Genomic DNA, 19,974 nt, shown 5'->3' on the forward strand with positions numbered 1-19,974 from the left:
AAATTTTCAGTTAATTGCAATACAATATAGTGTATATACAATATATTAATGTGGGACAATTGAGAATGTTAATATTTTCTAAGTGAGCATAACTTCTTTTTATAAAAACTTAGACCATCAAGTCTATAATGTATACTAAATACAGTATATTAGCCAATGAATAAAATAATTATTACAATTATTATTTTTTTTTGTTAATTTATATTTGGCATCTATTCAACATTTTTGTTAATAAAACAGGATTTAACTCCAAGATAACTTTTACAAAAAATTATAACTATACTAATAAATGTTAATTATGAATTAACAATTATTTTGTTCTATGATATAGAACTTTTATTTAAAATTCAAGCCAAAAATATTTGTCTACGTATGTAATTAGATATGTATATTAAAAGTTTTCAAAATTTAATGGACGAAAAATTACCTGTGGAGATTTAAGTTCTATATAATCTGTTTGACAATCTTTTGTTTCCGAAAGTGATATTTTGGTAAATCGTAATGATATTATTGGAACATCAGCTCCTCTATAGTCCTCTACCTCTATAGTCCAAGAACATCTTAAATTGCCCTCATAAGATTTTGGATAGTTAGGAGATGTTAAAACTTGTGTTTTATTGGTTGGAATTAACTTACGAGGACCACAGACAGCTATGCATAAATTTAATAAGTAACAAAATTGATTTAAAAAAATCAAATTATACATACAAATAACTGGATTAATCTTTAGTTCAAAATTTACTGTTGAATTATCACCAAAAAGCTGTTGATGTATGTAAGCTTCACTTCCGGATGATACTAATGGCCCAACGTCTGAATCACCAATACAATATTTGTGAATATTTGTAGCTAATCGACCAGGGCCATCGTTAAACTAAATAATTAAAAACAAATTAATTTAATTACTTTTGCATTTTAAAAAAAGTGTGAATGAATAGAAGTAAAAATTTCAATAAAAAATGTTATTAAAAAAAAAAATTATTTAGATTAAATAATCTAAATTTACCAGAATGTGACTGCATCCACATTTTGTTGAGTTAATAGAACATCTTGGAGCCTCAATATAACTTAAAATTTGAATTTGAATAGTATATGATGGGTCGACTATAATTAACCATCCACAGTCTAACTGTGAATTAGCTGGCATTTTTGGAGATTTTAATACATAACTAGATGTTTTACCAGTTTGGTTTAATCTAATTGTACCACCACAACCACTAGATTCACCTATATTTGTAGTTATTTTGAAGAAAAAATTTGTACATTATTATTGTTTTATGAAATTTTGGGTTAAAAAAATATGTACTATTAAAAAATAGGATGTTCTGGAGTTCTTATTTTTTTAATGCTTAATGAAACATATTTATAATATTAAATTACTATGTGGATTGTAGTGAATATTTACAATATAAATATTAGTATTCAATAAAATAATTATGAAACAAAAATAAAATAAAATTATGTAATAGAATATTTTTAATTAAAAAAACCAGAAATTCATACCATATGAAAATATAACTTCTGCTGAGAATTCTTCTTTTTTTAACATATTATTGCTAAGAGTTTCAATAACCATTGCATTTGACGTAGACTGAATATCATACATTATACCATCTAATTTATCACAAAATTGCCCAAGTGTTTTATTAGAATTAATTATTGGACTATCATAAATATTCACTAATGATGTAAAACATTCAGGTCTTCTGAATCCCACATCAAATTTGTTGAAACTAAATATTCATGTTTTATATCCATTTAAATTTTTTTTATGTTTTCATATAAACAAATTTTAATGTGGCTTACACTATTTTTACTATTTGTCCTTGTGGAGCTTCAATAATCCAAGTACAATTAATTTGACCAGTATAAACTGAAATGTCATATTTATTTTCAAAAGTTATTATTCCAGGGTTGTTTACTTTGCCTCCACATCCTGAAAAAAAATTGGAATTATCTATAAACGACGTACATAATAAAATAAATAATTTTTTTAATTTGCATGTAAGTATAATATATATTTAAGTTAAATTTTTTTGTTTTTGGTGGCCCTTAAAAAGGTCATATTACCCTTTCAATTGAAATTGTTTCATAGTTTTATATACCGCGATACAATAGGTTAGTTCATTGCTACAAAGAGGAATGGTGACTGCTTTTACTAATATGATCACTTACTCAAAAAACAGAGATGCCTGATATGGAACCTAATACACGTGACAGTACTTATCAGGCAATATCACATACTGTCGAGGCATTATCGAGTCAACCACACTGTCCTTCCAAAAGGAAGGTATTGAATAGTTATCCCAGGAAAAATCTTTAAGCCAATTTTTCACCTATTATTTACAAAATAGCTGTTTTTCAGGGGTAACTTTAATATAATAGAATAACTCTAAGATAGGTTGATTTATTTATAACTATTCGAGTTATTAGCAAAATAAAGTTTTATTTTCCTTTACTATGTCTAAATTTCAAATTTTTAAAGAACTTATTAAAAAATTTATTACCCTATAATAACCTTATGTATAAAATTATGATTTAACCATAATTGCGTTATAATCTTCGTAAATAAATGGTTTTAAATTAGATCTCAATTGATATATATTCATTCATATTATTTTTATTTTTTATTTATTATATTAAACTAAATTATATATTATTCATAATTAAATATTTCCAGGCTGTATGTAAACTCTGACAAAAGTGACATACTACATTTCACAAACTCAGAAAAATCTTACAAATAAATGAGTATATTCTATTACTCTAAACTGCATAAAAAACTAAGGATACTTTCTGAATTTATTCTTAAGAAAACACATAAGTCCAACCAATCAAATTTACATAAAAATTGTACAATTTTAAATTTGTGAAATGTAGTTTACAAGTTTTATCTAAGTTTACAAATATAAAATTTGTGTAGAGTCATTTTTGTCGAAGTTTAAAATTTTTCGATTTAATTTTTTTGATTTACTTTTTATTTAAATTTAGTTTTAATGCAGTTTATCAAAATTATATATTAAAATTATTTAATAGTACATTTGAAGTAATAATAATTAAATTTGACAAAATATAAATACTATGATTTTATTTTAATTTTCATACCCATAGTGTCATAGTAAATTTCAAATCCTTTTTTTTCAACAGTTTCATCTGTTCTAAATAATAACATTACATGATCGCTGAAAGTAAGTGTTAATGGAGAATTTGTTCCACAATATGTTCCCATTAAATTCGTCGATTTTTTATCATTGAATACATCCAACTTATTATAAATTGTTAAATTATCATAACGACATGATTCTAGAAAAAATATAAGTTTAAAATTATTTATTTATTTATGAAATTTTAAACGGGCCAGGCCCAATAACAACGTTCTATAATACAATCGTTTGTAGAAAATGATAAATTTACATTAAAAACATTAAAATTATTACAACTTGAGTTTACATTAGATAAAACTTAATAAAAAGTCAAGTCTAAGCATTCACACTATATAAAGTTCAAATTAAATCACCAGTTAATTTAATTATATTAGGTACTAATTTATTTTTGGAGAAATTTCACTTATAATTTAACTATTTATTTTTTTATCTGAAAATTGCAAGCTAATTTCTTCTTTTTAGCATAGTTAATGATATAAAAAAATTAATATAAGTAAATTTATAATTTCTCTTAATATACTGTTTGTAAAATAACTTCACTTAATGAATTAGTTAAAAATGTGTTTACTTGCTCAGTCTTCAAATAAATAGTTATCACATTTTAATTGTCGTATTGGAATTAATATTTATTTATTTCTTATACAAAAAACATTTTTACCTTCAAGATCAAATGATTTAAATGTTAAACGAATAGTCTTATCTACAGCAATTATCGAATAATTACAGAATAATTCTGGAAGGTATTTTTTTGGATAGTTTGGAGATATAATTTTCCCCGATTCTTGAACAAAAATTTCACCACAGAAACTTTTCCAATTAACCTAAATTTTATTCGAAATTTTAATGAATATAAATTTAAATTACAATTGAAATTTATTATTTACTTTAAATCCTTCTGCTGAAATTGCATTATTTGATCGGAATCTAATTTTTATGTTGTTCTGCGTTGAATTTATAACAGGGGGAATTTGTCGGCCACATAATCGATTTCCTAAAGTAATCCAATTATCATCAATTTTTTCATAAATCTAAGTACAAAAATACAAATAAACTTAATTTTTTTTTGATAATAACAAAAATGTAAAAGGAAGATTATTATATAACACATTTTTAAGCTACAAAAATATCAATATTAAATTTATAGTTATTAATTTTAAGAACAAATTTATATTAAAATAATTTAAAACTATCGATTAAAATTGTTATGATAAAATTATCAAAGCAAAGTTTTTTCAATAAAATAATCATGTTAAAATTATGTAGTATATTTTAAAAGTTTATAAAAATATTATAACAACAAATTTTTGGCTACAATGGAGAAATTTGTAAATTTCATAGTACTATAAAAAATAATAAGTGATAGGATCATCAATCTACTAAAACAATATTGTAAGAACTACAATAGGGTTTTAAATTTAAAAAAATTAAATTTAAGCATCAAAGTTAATTTTATTTTTTCAGAAATATTGATATCCGAATAAGAAAAATATGTTGAGTTAATACGGGGCAAAAAACTGAACGATTAAATAGCCCGTCTGCAATTAAAGGAAACAAACAATAAAAAATAAAATTTACATTATAATTAATCATATGGTCATTTGCGAAAATAATATAAATATAATTAAAATGTTTTTGCGCACATAACAAAAACGACTTTGTGGTTAAAATCTGACAAAAAGCATTTAGGATCGACTAGTTCAATGGAGGTACCTAAAAATCTAATGTAAACTTAACTTTAATATAAAAATACATTTTCTTTTAATATTAAAATGTACAAATATTCTTAGTATTTCTTTGAAATTTTTTTTAAACTTATTTTTGGTTTACTATAATGATACATAAGCATTGAAATGTTTTTATATAAAAATATAAATCTTTGTAAATTTAATTTATAGAAAAAATTTTATAATACTTAAATTATAAATTAAAGTCTGGATTATGATATTGTGAGTGCTGAGGTTCAAATTAAATTAGATAGTTTTAACACATGTTTAATTTAACATTTTTATTTTATATGAATCAATTATTATCAATATTTAAGGTAAAGGTTTTCCGTTGTTCAGTATAAATAGTATATTCATAATAATAATAATCTATTTTGTTACTTTTTAACACCCTAATTAACATGTGTATGCTATTTAAACAAAGAATATTTTAGCTCCTTAATCTATAGATCATATCACTCCTTTCTTTTATTGAAACTTATTTAAGTCTAATGTAAAATTACTAAAATTAAAGAAATAAATCTAACTTACCTGTACATAATCATTGCTGCAATTTGTACTTAGTTCTATATTGAATCTATCAACAAATGTCAAACTAATTCTGTTACCCGGTTGTAATGATATAATCCACTCACATTCATTGTTATTTGGATATAAGTCAGGGAAGTTGGCTGTTGTGATGAAACCCATTTGTGTGGAATAGACTGAGCCACAGTCTGAGCTTTGTCTTGGCTCTAATGTTATATTAAAACCTTTTTTAGAATTTACATCATCCGTTGAAAATTCTACCAAAATAATATTGTTTGATACAACTATATTTTCAGGTAATATATTACCACAGTACTTCCCTAACATTGGAGATTCCCAATCTGGTCCATTATAAATAGCTAAGAAATTGGACTCACAAGGTGTAGCAATGTCTAAATCATTGAAATGTACCTAAAAAAATTATTATGATTAAAATGTTTTAATAAATTAACTATATTTTAATCATTTGTTTGTTGAAGTTTTTAAATAGAAAATAAAACTTGATGACAGAAAAAATATCTCAACAAAAAAATCGATTAAGTTTTATTCCAATAATAATAGTTGGTGTATGGACGGAAATAACATATTATGTAACATACATTCTAAATTATTGAAAAAACAATGTCTTATATTATTTTAACATAAATATTAAGAATGATACAATTGTTCTGAAACTTTTATAATTTCTAAAATGTACTGAACATTTTCAGCACAATATTTCTCATAAAAAATGAAATCTGAAAAATTGTTACATACCATGTTATTACAGGTTTCAAATATAATTATAATTGATTAGATATCCAAACAATAACAATAAATTTTTGTATTGAATCATTTAATTATTTTTCCATTACACAGAGTTTTTTACAAGTTTTACAAATAACTGTCCATTAATTTTTGTTTATACATTTAACTTACATTAAATAATTCAGAGTTGGGAAGATGTATTTCCCATACACAATTAGAATTTGTAGGATAATTTTTTGGATAATTAGAACTAGTTATCACGACTTTTTGTCCTTTGATAATACCTCCACATTTATTGAGAGAATAATTAAGAGTTGCTGTATAGTTAATTTTTTTTACATTTCCTTTAATCTAAAAAAATATTTGTTTTTTTTAAAGATGTTCCAATGAAAATGTTGAGTTATGTCATATAAAAATAGAATAACCTTGAGTCTTGTAGTTGGAAATGGACTACGAATAATAACTTTATCATTTGAGTTAGCTTTTGGTTTATATTCTGATAAATAGTTGTAATAAGACACTAAATAGAAGTAAAAAAAATTTTATTTAGTGTTCATGTAAAATTTATAATATTAATAATGTGATGAACTCTTCTGGGCGACTAGCCCAATTAAAATATTAACTAATTTAGTTTTAAATTTTAATTAACTTGTCTCATCACATTTCATGGTGCTCAAACAAAAATTTAATATCAATAACAGAATTCTTTTCTATTATTCAAATAACTACTTCTAAAAAACAATTTAGGTTAATGTATATTAGGATAAATTAACGATACATTTATATCTACAAGCCAGACGTTAAACTTAATAAGTTTTTCTTAAACACTATTAAGTTAAAAATACATGTAATTACCATCTGTAGCTAACAAAAGATTTCCACTAAAAGACGTAACTTCAGCTACTTTAAAATTTACTACTATAACAACTGTACCATTTTTATTGATAAAGTCCCAAGTACAGACAAATCTTGATAAATCAACTATTGGAAGTGTAATTTGACCACCTTTACTAGCATCAGTTATTCCTCCACAAACTAAAATTAACAAACATCAATAATTTCATGATTAGAATATTCAAATTTCCATTTGTGATGATATCACAAATCAGTTTTACCCCTATTTTTAAAGTAATTTTGAACTTTCGTTCCAAAAAATGTACAAACTTTTATTTATTTTTAAATTCTTTTTTTTTATTTCTTAAGAATTTTATTAAAATACTAAATTTTATTATAATATATTAAAACTTTAATTTTGAGTTTTTTAAATATACTTTAGTTAAAAAGTATTTTTTCCATAAAAAGGTATTTATTATACAATATTTCATTCTCTACATATCAAACATCCTTATATAAAAGCAAAAAAATTATCCTACCACGTTTATGACCAGAAAACTATATTAATATTTAATTTCTTCTTAATTAAAAATTTAAACAGTTAACTAATATAATTTGTACTAATCCTGCTAAATGAATAATATTAAAGCTCTTATAATCATAATTCGCAAAAGTAGTATAATAATATATCATTAATTGTAACAATATTTTAAAATAAGTATTTTAATTTTCAGGCTAATTTTAAAATAAACACTTACTAGCAGGCTTATTTGCTTTAAACTTCAAATGAAATCCAACTTGATTGCCATAGTTGTATTCATAAATGATGTACATTTCATTAGAGGTTGACTCATAAGTATACAAGAACGTGCGTGAATATGAATGTGGATTTGAATCAATACAAGATTCAAATGACCGAATGTTATCAGTGTTTGAAAAAAACTGTGAAATTTTAATATAAACCAATTATAACTAAATAATATTAATAACAGAATTTAATAATATTAACCAGTTTTGTACTGACTAGGTGTTCAATGAATGTAAAAAATAAAGCAGACAAAATTATATGCATTTAAATGTAAATGACCCTATTTCCAAAATTATGATGAGACGAGCAAAAAAAATCTGTCTGAAATAAACTAAAATCCAAGGTTGGGTGTTAATACGTTAATAAAATAAACTAAATTTAATAAATCTAAGCAACACGTAACATTTTGGGGAATTTAATATTTAATTTAACTAGTTACATTTTTAATCGGAATAGCGTGTTTAAATCCAATACAAAATATAAAAATAAAGTTGAATTTATTTATTTAATTAATTTCATGATTTTCTCAATTTATCAATTATAAAATAATTTTTATGTTTCCAAGACACACCTTTTCTTCCGTCTAAATGTAAAAATATTAATAACTTTTGAAATACAAATTCAATAGTTGTAATAGACCAGAAATTTTCTTAATTAGATCATTATCTTATAAATAAGTAAGTTAAATATGTATTTTATCATTTAAAAAGTTAAAGTTGACCCCTCAAAATAAGGTATGAATACAAACAAATTTTATATGATAGATAGAATCGAGGAAAGTTTGTAACAAAATAAATTATCAATATTATTTTTATTATTTTATTAATTAAGTGGGTTATTATAAACCCTTAATATAGTTTTTTCATGTTTATCTTAAAATAAATAATTAATAATTACCACTATTCTTTCACCAACGTTAGGCGGTGGCATTCCATCTTTACATTGACCAACAATTGATTTTCCATTAATAAGTTCTGCTGTAATTCGATACCCAGTTGGACCAATAATTTTATATCTACAAGTTATTTTACTTTTTAATTTTAGACTGAATATTTCTCCACTCTCCATTTCATAATCATTTGAACATTCTATAGTAAAATTTATATAAAATAAAAATTAATAATTATATCATTAAATCTAGTTCTTTTAACATTTTTGCTCATCTTAAAATGATAATATTCAAAAAAATTATTTCAGTTGAGTTATATGGTTGCTTCAATAAATTTAATACATTTTTTTTAAATACCATTGTAAATTGAAGAATAAGATAATAAAAATTTAGCACTATTTTTTGAAGCAAATGGTCCACTCATTGAATACGATTTAAATTTAATTATCATTTCCGAGCTTGATGATTTAATTGTTGTATTTGGTAAATTAGATCCAAAGATCTTAGCTATTTGAATTCCTATCAAATAAATCAATTAATAAACTTAATGTTTTATTGATCAAAAACAATATTCTCTCTACTTGTGCTATTATATATATCAACGTCATAAATAGTAAGTGAGTCATCATAAGTCTCATTTCCTTTTCCCCGATTAATCCAATCTTCAGAGAATAATTTTCTTAACGAAAGAGTTTTAAAAGTTAGTACAATATTGTGGTTTTCAAATGTAATTATTCTATATTCACAATCCATATTGGACTCATAAGAGCCTGGATAATATGGTGAAGCAATTACTCCTTGATAGCCTTTTACAGTACCGCCACATTTACCTATTACAAAAAAAATTGTAACATTTATTTGGTTATTTTAGTTTTACAAAAATTTATTAGAATTTTTACCTATTGAAACATTTAATTTGAAACCATTGCTTGGTACCTTTAAGTCAGTAAAAAATTTGATATATAAATAGTTTTGTGTTGATTCAATAATGGGAGGAGGTAAAGGTTCACAATAATGATTAATCAATGGTGAGATATGAGCTGCTCCATCTCTAAATTCTAAATATTCTTGAGAACAACTAAAAGAAAATATACATATACATATCAAGAATTAATAAATAATTCAATCTTATCTTTTTTGACTTGTCACTTTACTATTGAAATTTTATATTTACTTATCGTCATTTTTAATATCTATATCTTCAATGATTGCAGTTATACGTTCTCCCGCTGGTGCTGTAATTATCCAAGTACATTCTGTATGTGCAGGTGGTATATTTGGATATAAAGGTGAAGTTATTTGAGTGACGTTATAAAGATATGATAGAGAAATTTGTCCACCACATTTTTCTGAATATTCTTCATATCTTATTGCAATTATCTAAAGAAAAAACATTTGTATAATATGTATTTTTTTTTAAGATAATTATACATATACATATACAGTTTTACATATTTTACATTATATAAGTGATGTTTCTTTTAATTCATTGTTTTTCTCAATTTATCAATCATGAAATAATTTTTAAGTTCATCCCTTATACTTTAAAAGAGTGTTAACTTAATTTTTTCAAATCATATAATAAGTTTATTTATTAAATAACGTACTCGAAACAACTAGTCAATAACAAATTTATGTTTCGGAAGTCATTAGGATTTTAAAATTAAGACTGGAGGTGAAGAGTAGATGCTTCTATTTTTATCACTAGTCTTTTGCCGGTCGTACTCTTCCTTCCGATTAGGTATCACAATGAAAAGGACTTTCAAATTACTGGTCCAAAATTTGTTATCAGCCAGTTATTTTCTTAATTATCTATTTAATAAACTAATTAATTGTGAATGTTGCCACTTGAAAAATAAAGTTTACACCCTTAAAAGGTATAACGGACGAACATAAAAAAACTTTATGATAAATAAAAAAAACATATACATAAAAGAAAAAAAAATTATAACGTTCAATATTATTTTTTGATTAACTAAAAGTTCATGATAAATGAACCTTGTATACATGTATATATTGATAATGATAATAAAACTCTATTACAAAATTTGAATATTTTTATATGTATAAATTAATTTTACTCTGTTTCAAAATGAAACATTATTTTTTTAATTTTAGTCACAGATATATAATTGTCATTATTTGATATAATTTTAATTTTTAAACAATTAAATATATTGAAAGGTTTCTTAATTTCAAACAAAGAATAATTTTTACATTACATAGTTACTTAGTTTTAATTTTAAAATTCGAATATTTAAATAAATGTTTCATTAAATTTTAGTGAATTTTTTAAAAACATCTTAATTAATAATTTGTTTAACAAAATCAGAAAATTATAGTAAATCAATTTTTATAATGTACGAATAATTTTCACTTTATTCTTAATATAATATTTACTTATACAAGAAAATTATATTATAACTTTATAAGTAAATATATTTAAAAAAAATATTTTTTTTTCACTTACATCGTTACGACCAGCATTAATTTCAATATACAATTTATTTTCAGATGTAATCGGCACAGATATATTTGGTCCATCACAATATTTACCATTTCCAAGTAAAGGTGAATCTTCATAAATACCATTTCTTAACTAAAACAGACATTTACTCAAACATCTACTTCTGTTTATATTTACATTAATAATCTTAAAATAAATAATAATTAATTAAATAATTAAGATTAACATGATATAAGTAAAATTGAACAACTAGTATTTAAAAAAATAATATTAATAAATTATATCTATTTATGCTTCACAGCTTACTAATATATAACTATTTGAACATGTTGCAGTAGTTGGCTTTGAGAGTTTTAATTTAAGTATCTTCACGGAAATTTTTCTTCCTGAACGCACAGTAACATTCCATGAACAAAGTTCACCAACTGTTATATTGTTATTCATTTCAATTATACCAGAGGAATCACTCAAATGACCCCCGCATTCTGTTTATTAATATTTAATTATTATCAAATATTAAAATGAAACAATAATATAATATTTTTTTCTTAAATGCTACAATTTCATAGTTATTTATCTATAATTTCACTTCATTTTACTTTATTTAAGTAAATATTTATTTGATACCTCAATATTTTTAAACAATAAAAGTTATTTAAAGTTGTTTTCTTTTTTTTAAAAAAAAACGGTTAATTTCTTTTTATGCGTATTATTGTTTTTTATTGAACAAATACGTTGTGTAAATCTTGGAATATTTTTTATTTTTAAGAATAATTAATTTTGCATGTCAATAAATTCTCAGCATATTTGGAATAACATATCATAGATATCCTTGTGGGAATGGAGTACAGTTTATTCTATTGTTCTATATACAAAAATTTAATTTACTCTTCTTTCTTTGAAAATGTTTGAAAAATTTAGTTGTCTATGATAATTTTCATGGGGGTAATGATATTTAAGATATAACTAAAAAGAAAATACAAGTAAAAACTAATTGTTGACAAAATTTAGACTAATAAAAATTAATAGTGTTAATAACGTATCTATGTTAATTTTCTTCTAGTATTTAGTCAAATTTGAATTACTTTGTTTAACACTATAATTTAAAAAATCTTACTAATTCCTGCTTGAGCTTTAAAACCACTTCCATTTAAGGCCATATCCGAAATAAATGTAAGTTTAACTATATTACTTCCAATAATAATTGAATCAGCCGCTCCTGGACTTTTGTTTTTGCATATCCTATCTAATGTTTTCATTTTTCCAGTTTCTTCATTAACTATATTAGAAATTAAAACAATTATATAACAAAAGTCGACAAAATTAATTAAATTAAAAAAATTTATTAGACTCTAACAATACAATTTTTTATAAACAGATATAGAGACTAAAATTTAGTTCGTATGCAATGAAACATTTCGTTGCCTTAGAATCAAAGGAACATATCAACCAAAAAAAAATTTTATCTAACTGTTTTTGTTGAATTTTAATTATATTATTGAAAACTATTTTTTTTAACCACATAACTTTAAAGATACTTTAAACTTTAAGTTATAATTTCTAAATCTAATAATTCTATAGATGTCATACACAATGTTATAACGCACAAATAAAAATGTAAAACACAGTTAAATAATAACATTTTTTTTTAAATTTGAAGACTATATGTCAATATTTTCTTAGTCTCTATCCTTACTATTTGGTGACGGCTCTACCTTACAATTTAACAGTTTTTTACTCTGTATGTCTTCCTGACGCAACCTCATTATAGTTGAGGAGTCAGTATAATGGTAAAGTGATTGTTACTGTTACAGTTTCTGTATGATCATTCATCCGAGGACTAACAGAAACATGCAGCTGACACATTAGAGCTATGGCAGTGATTGATTGATACACTGAAGCACAACACGCCACCACCTAGGTGACTATAAGTAAATCATTGAATTTAAAGGCGAACCCATGACATAATCACTTTATTCACAGTATAAATTGACATCATTAAATAAAAAATTGTATGAGAATTAAAAAAATTGTATCATTAAGATTAATATGCAGTCAGAAAATATTATAATTACTATTTATAATAAATTGATCAGAAAAGCTCAATATTTTTTTGCATTTTAGATAACTGAAATAGAAATAATAGTAATCATTTCTTAGTAACTTTTGGTGTTAAAAATGATTCTACAATTAAAATATTCAGAAGTTAATTAATTTTAATGATTTACTTTAACTAAAAGAATCAATCAAAACAAAGTTGTTAAAAAAATTAACTCAATGAGCGTATTATAAAATTTGATTATAATTGTAAAAATCCATTATTAGTTCAGGAGAAACTAACAATTTTTTTTAATAAATGATTTATATAGCAACACGTTACCAAAAAATTTGGAATATTATAGTCTAGTAGTAACACACACAAATACAGTAAAAAAATTATTAAATTACAAAGTAAAATGATTTAATTTTGAAGTTGAAACCTATCATATCAAACTTTATTCGTCAATTAATAATTTTAAAACATTAGAAATGAATGATTTTAATTGTCTGTATGGAGAACATGGGACAAGTAACTGTTTAATAGATAGATTAGAATTTTTTTTCAATTATTGAGGGTAAATCTTCAATTAATTGTAATCATTTGACATATCGTTGAAAAAAGTAGGTCAAGTTGGAGCAGAGAAAATAAATGATAGTCACAAAAAAATACCTTCTCAGCTTTACATCGAAGCTAAAACCTAAAATATAGTAAAATAATTTTAATATGAATAAGAAATTACTTCTCGCGAGGTACGGCTACAGTGATGGGATCCTTGATCTTTATTGAAGTTATTGAATCTAAATGAGATAAAAATCAAAGGAGTTGAAAATTTATTCTAACTTAAAAAGAATTAAGAAAAAAATGCAAAAGATTCCTTGCAATACGCGGGTTGGAAACTTGTACCTCAAGCGCGTAAAACACAAGTTTTACCGACTCGACAACCGTAGGTCACTTCCGTCGACTAAAAAAAATGGCAATTTAAGCTAGTTCAAATTTCAAAGCTATTTTTCTCGACTTAAAAAAAGCAAAAAAAATTTTAATAAGTTTAACTTTCTATGCTATATCAATTTGATTTTTATAATATTTATGAAAATCAGTGTACTCCCTTCGTCAGGTATTTTTAAAAATTATTTTTAACTTTTTAGTTTGATGTTATGATAGTAGTTACTATTAATATCATGGTTGTAACGGGTAACGGGAAATCAGGGTTCGATTTCGGGGGGAAGTCTGAGAAACGGCTACCACACCCAAGGAAAGCAGCAGGCGCGCAACGTGGAGGTAGTGATGAAAAATGACGATACGGAAATCATCCCCCGTAATCGGAATGAATACACTATATATATATATATATATATAGTATATATACATACTATATATATATACATGTAAAGCAACTTAAGTACGTAAACGTATCATGCACGAGGTATAGCCTTGTTTTGTGGGGTGGGGGAACGTTATACCTAAGGTATAAACGGCGGCAGCGGCGGTAGGAATATATAAATATATATACGTAAGGTGCATTACACGCGGGCGGTATTGATCAGTCAAAAGAAAAATTTGTTTATATATATATAATTGATGCCACGCACGCATGTACGGGTACGGTTTTTCTATAACTTTGATGTCTGTTTTCACTAAGAAGACAAGTCCAAAGGTCAAATTTTTTTTTTTTCAAAATAAAGTATATTATATAGGCTTTAATTTAATATATATATAAAAGTGTCAGTATTTCCGGAACATTTTCAAAAGTTAAGTTGAAAAAGTTCTACTTTCTATACGCATTTTTAACTGTTTGCACCCCTCCTGTGTAAAGGGAAATGGTCCGATTTAAAAAAAAAAGTATGTCGAATAAAAAAGGTATATATAAAGTAATTTGAAAAGGTTGAGGATTTATCTATGTTTGCAGTTGATTGCTGACGTTTAGGACTCATTGCAGAGTCCATCTTCGGAGCGATAGTTACTGCTCGGGGGCTGAAACTATACTGGCGGCTTATCTTGTTATCAGTCTGTTTTTATACGTTGGTTGTTTATGACTTATGTTGTTTACGGTATCTTGTTTTTGTTGACGACTTTGTTTTTGATTATTGTTGTTGTTTTTGACATTCTTGGCATTTTGGTCTTCCTTTTCTGCACGGACAGTTTTCCATTACGTTGATAGTAACTTTTTCTTGTATTGAACTGTTTTCAGTGTTGTTAGTTAATTTTCTTTTTGTCTGGTGTATGATGGGTAACCAAGTTTTGCTTATTTTCCATCCGTCTTCTCTGTTGAAATTCTCTGGACATTTTTCGATTTCTATTGCCTCTTTGTACATTTGTACATAAACAGATATGATAAACAACCGATACGGTAAACAACTGATATGATAAATAACCAACGTATAAAAACAGACTGATAACAAGATAAGCTGCCAGTATAGTTTCAGCCACCGAGCAGTAACTATCGCTCCGAAGATGGACTCTGCAATGAGTCCGAAAAGTCAGCAATCAACTGCAAACATGGATAAATCCTCAAGCTTTTCAAATAATATGACAATCCATAAAAGTTTATAAAGTATTTAAAGTATTTAGTATATAAAGTATTTATCATTAAAGAATAGAATTGATTCATGTATATTTTAAAAAGTTAGAGCAACATAATGTTAAAAAATGTAGAATATTATATTAAGAAAATAATATTATATTCTTGTTCAGTGAGAGCTGAGAAAAAGTGGTACAGATAAAAAAAAACATCACAGTTAAATTAATACCTTCTCAGCTTTGCATCGAAGCTAAAAATTAAGTTTCAAAATTAATTTAACGTACTTGTTTCAATATTCACGTAATCTTTATAACATGAGTAATAATTAACTGTAAAGAGAGTGGAAAACAAGTCAATACTGATAAAATCAATTTCTATATGATTTAATGGATCGGTATGAATAGTCCATGTGACATTAAGATTAGGTGCATAACCATTAGGATAGCCTGGACTAGTTATTATAGCTGTAGAGTTGGCATTGTTTGACAAATATATATCATACTCAGAAATATTCCCTAAAATCAATAACAAAGATAGTAATTTATTAAAACAATAATAGAACACATTTAACGACAAATTAATAAAAATAATAAAATTGTAATCAGTCTGGTGACAGATATTAATTACAGGTTCCTATTAAAATACCGTAAGTCATCTTTTAATAAAATTCAGACATAATTTTTTTTTAAATTCAATTATTATTCATAAATCATAATTAATTCAAGGTTCATAAAAATAACTAAAACTTTATTCGGTTCGTTTTTATGAAAAAAAGTTATTTAACGAAAAAATCCTAGGTAGAATTCTTAATAAATCACATAATTTTCTTAATATACAGTAATCTATTTTATATTAAGTAAATTTGTTAATATAAATTTTATTAGAAACAACATATTTTCTTGTAATTACTTATTTAAAATTGATTAGTTTAATATGACTAATTTAATTACAATATACAAATGTGTATATTTTTCAGCATGCTTAAATTTTAATTTATTTATACTTTTAGTATGATTATTTTAAATGCTATAACATATACATTAAATATTTATTAATAATAATCTTTAAAATTATCATGTTATGAGGAGAGAGGAATCGGAAGCTGTAAGAACAGTTATAGAAATTAATGCTGAACGAAGAAGAGGTAGACGAAAACCAAAAGAGATGAGGGATGTAATTGATTGCGATATGAGGACGGCTGATGTGAGCGTAGATAATGCGAGAGTTCTTGTCAAGTGAAAGTTTAGGATATGGATGACCGATCTCAAGTAGTTGGAATTAAGGCGAGGAAAAAGAAGAAAAAGAAGAATAATCTGTAAAATATTATAATTATAATCCTTTTAAGATCAATAGAATTTTTAATATTTTTAAATAAATTCTTTGTATTCTCTTTAATAAATTCAACCCAAAAGTGTAGTATACTTACGTTTAAATTCAATTGAAGGATACATATACTTAATTGTAGGTTTATCTATTTGTGTCCAATCTATCAAAAATACAACATTATTGAAGTAATCTGTTCTTGGTTCACTATAATATTTAATATATACAACATTATCACTCGTTATTATTGGTTCTGTTGGCATAAAATCTCTGTCTGTCAGTAAGTTTACTGAATTCTCATCATAACCATCATAAATCTTAGTAAAAAAAACAAAGCATTATTTACTTTTAACCAATATCAACCAAAGTTAATTTTTACTTCTAAATGCTGATAATAATTTCCAGTTGAAAATATATATTCTTTAATTAAAATTTGAATTCGCTTTTCTGTCTCAACAGTTATTCTCCAAGAATAATGTGAATAGTCTTTTAAAGTATTCGGATAACCAGGACTTGAAACTGTACCAGACTGTGCATATAAATTATTATGAGTAGCTGTAATGGAAATTCATAAATTATTATAGATTAGATTAAATATAATGTTTCAGATAACATAAAATTATTATTAGTATATCTACCGTATTTAAAATTGGCGGTAAATCCTTTTGCAGTACCAATATTACTGGAACGAAACTTAACCCAAAGAGATAAACCCGATGTTAAGTTAGACGGTATTCCCTTTCCACAATATACGCCAATAAGAGGACCTATGGAGTTAGACTCTCTCACTTCTACGTAATCTTCGTTACAATACTCATCAGGTTCCAAGTCAAAGTCAATAAAATTTAGAATTAATCGGTTCCCCAAAGATGCTTTCAATTCCCAAATACACTCAGAATCTTGAGGATAGCCGTTTGGATAATTTGGTGATGAAATAGTTCCCTTAATTAAATCATAAATTCCTCCACATACTAAAGTTTACAAAAATTTAATTTATTTAATTCCGGAATTAAACATAGTATTTTATTAAATTATAGCATAATAATTAATAAATAATATTTTAGTAAATAATTTAAATAAAGGAACATTGTATATATAAAATAAAGAAAATCAATCACCTATAGATCTGACAGAGTATGTAGCAGTAAATGAATCTAATCCACTCATTACTTCGTTAAATATTATTCGAATTGCTGGACTATTACTTATTATTGGTGGTGGAAGAGGAAATGATTTGCAAAGATGTATTAATTCTGGAGCATCAGAATCCTGGCCATCTAAAACTCGAATAGATGATGTATATAATATATTGGAACATTCATCTGTTTGATTGCTGACATTATCTAATTGAGAAGTTTGGTATGGAGTAAAATCGATTTCTGTAAGTATTAATGTAACCTTTGACTGAGGAATTCCTGATATAATTGTCCACGAGCAATTCAAAGATTCAACTGCCGCAAGTGACGCATGATTTGTAATAATTCCAGTGTCATTTGTAATAATTTTTGCTCCACACGCCTAAATTTCAATATAAAAAAAAAATAAAACTATAATTAGTATTTTGTTGTAATATAATCGTCACCACTATTCATATGGGATAACACTAAGATATCCTGTTCGATTATATCTGGTAATAATGGTATCTTATTATTTCTTTCAAATAATCATCATTTCTATTTATAGGAGTGGTTTATATTTATTTGTTCCATTATACATTATATTCCTAGAAGGACATGATCCTTTTCTAACAAAAAATCCCAGCACAGTGGGATCGCGGCACAGTTGGGACGTGGCATAGTTAGATCCAGTATAGATTTAATCTGACAATGATTAAAATCACTATCATAAGAAACGCTTCGATACAAATCTGTAGATTATGTTTAATTCTAAGAAATTGGTGGATAATTACAAAAGCAACATCAACTTCTATTTCCTTAATTATACTTAGATTAGTAATTCTTTTAATTATATATTATATAATTTTTATAATTGTTTTCAAATTATTATTGATTTAGATTTTTAATATGTTAAAAGTAATCATTTTTAACCTACTTTTTTTGTCCTTTAAATTGAAGTTTTAATAAAAAATGAATTTATTACCATAACTTTTAGCTCAACTTGCAAGTTTGAAATTGTAATTATTAAATAGAAAAAAATGGCATTGTTAAGATTAATATGCATTCAGGAAATTTTAAATTTACTATTTACAGTAAATTTTTTATTTCATCCATTGTTAAATTCAGGTGAAATTATAAATCATTTTTTTTAGATTTATGATTTATATAGCAACATGTTACGAAAAAATTTGGAATGTTAAAGACTAGTAGTAGCACACACAAATAGAGTTAAAAAATTAATACATTTCAAAATAAAATTATTTACTTTTGTAGTTGAATACTTTTATCATATCAAATCTAATTCAACAATAAATAGTTTAAAAATATTAGAAATGAATGATTTTAATTGTTTGTATGGAAAAAGCTGGTTAAGCTACATTTTATTTGAATAAGGAATTTTTTTTCATTTTCTAAGGGTAATATCTTCAACTAATACGAATTGTAATCATTTGGCGTATCGTTGAAAAAAGTAGGTCTAGTGAAGGTTGGCAAAATAAATCGTAGCCACAAAAAAAACCACATAGTAAAATAATGTTAACATGAATAAAAAATTTATTCTCACATGGGGAGACTATAGTGATGGGATCCTTGATATTTATTGAAGTTATTGAATCTAAATGAGATAAAAATCAAATGATTTTAACATTTTTTTCTAACTCAAAAAAAATGCAAAATATTAATTGCCACAGGCGGATATGATCCTAGACCCTAAGAATGAAAGACACAAGAGTTACCGATTCGGCAACTGTTCATTGCTTTCGTCACATGATAAAATTGGTAATTTAAGCTATCTCAAATTTAAAAACTACATTTT

The 19,974-nt window shown here is 24.6% G+C and overlaps 1 protein-coding gene across 1 annotated transcript in view; it reads right to left on the reverse strand.

The window, feature by feature from the left end:
* Positions 1–19,974, reverse strand: part of LOC126902194 (cubilin) — a 45,517-nt gene that overhangs the window by 4,239 nt on the left and 21,304 nt on the right. Inside the window, exons 30-55 of the mRNA XM_050679221.1 lie at positions 18,162–18,561; positions 17,682–18,014; positions 17,423–17,598; positions 17,147–17,360; positions 16,005–16,235; positions 12,279–12,440; positions 11,468–11,646; positions 11,165–11,293; positions 9,869–10,074; positions 9,594–9,772; positions 9,276–9,524; positions 9,052–9,213; positions 8,703–8,893; positions 7,756–7,939; positions 7,019–7,198; positions 6,589–6,683; positions 6,335–6,514; positions 5,420–5,827; positions 4,049–4,192; positions 3,823–3,985; positions 3,106–3,303; positions 1,807–1,936; positions 1,504–1,733; positions 1,007–1,227; positions 709–874; positions 428–651 (exon numbers count right to left, since the gene is read on the reverse strand). Coding sequence (XP_050535178.1) covers positions 428–651; positions 709–874; positions 1,007–1,227; positions 1,504–1,733; positions 1,807–1,936; positions 3,106–3,303; positions 3,823–3,985; positions 4,049–4,192; positions 5,420–5,827; positions 6,335–6,514; positions 6,589–6,683; positions 7,019–7,198; positions 7,756–7,939; positions 8,703–8,893; positions 9,052–9,213; positions 9,276–9,524; positions 9,594–9,772; positions 9,869–10,074; positions 11,165–11,293; positions 11,468–11,646; positions 12,279–12,440; positions 16,005–16,235; positions 17,147–17,360; positions 17,423–17,598; positions 17,682–18,014; positions 18,162–18,561 — 5,334 coding nt within the window. The remainder of the gene's footprint in view (positions 1–427; positions 652–708; positions 875–1,006; positions 1,228–1,503; positions 1,734–1,806; positions 1,937–3,105; positions 3,304–3,822; positions 3,986–4,048; positions 4,193–5,419; positions 5,828–6,334; positions 6,515–6,588; positions 6,684–7,018; positions 7,199–7,755; positions 7,940–8,702; positions 8,894–9,051; positions 9,214–9,275; positions 9,525–9,593; positions 9,773–9,868; positions 10,075–11,164; positions 11,294–11,467; positions 11,647–12,278; positions 12,441–16,004; positions 16,236–17,146; positions 17,361–17,422; positions 17,599–17,681; positions 18,015–18,161; positions 18,562–19,974) is intronic.

This window comes from Daktulosphaira vitifoliae, unplaced genomic scaffold, assembly GCF_025091365.1.
Source record: "Daktulosphaira vitifoliae isolate Bord-2020 unplaced genomic scaffold, ASM2509136v1 Scaffold_3, whole genome shotgun sequence".
NCBI lineage: Eukaryota > Metazoa > Arthropoda > Insecta > Hemiptera > Phylloxeridae > Daktulosphaira > Daktulosphaira vitifoliae.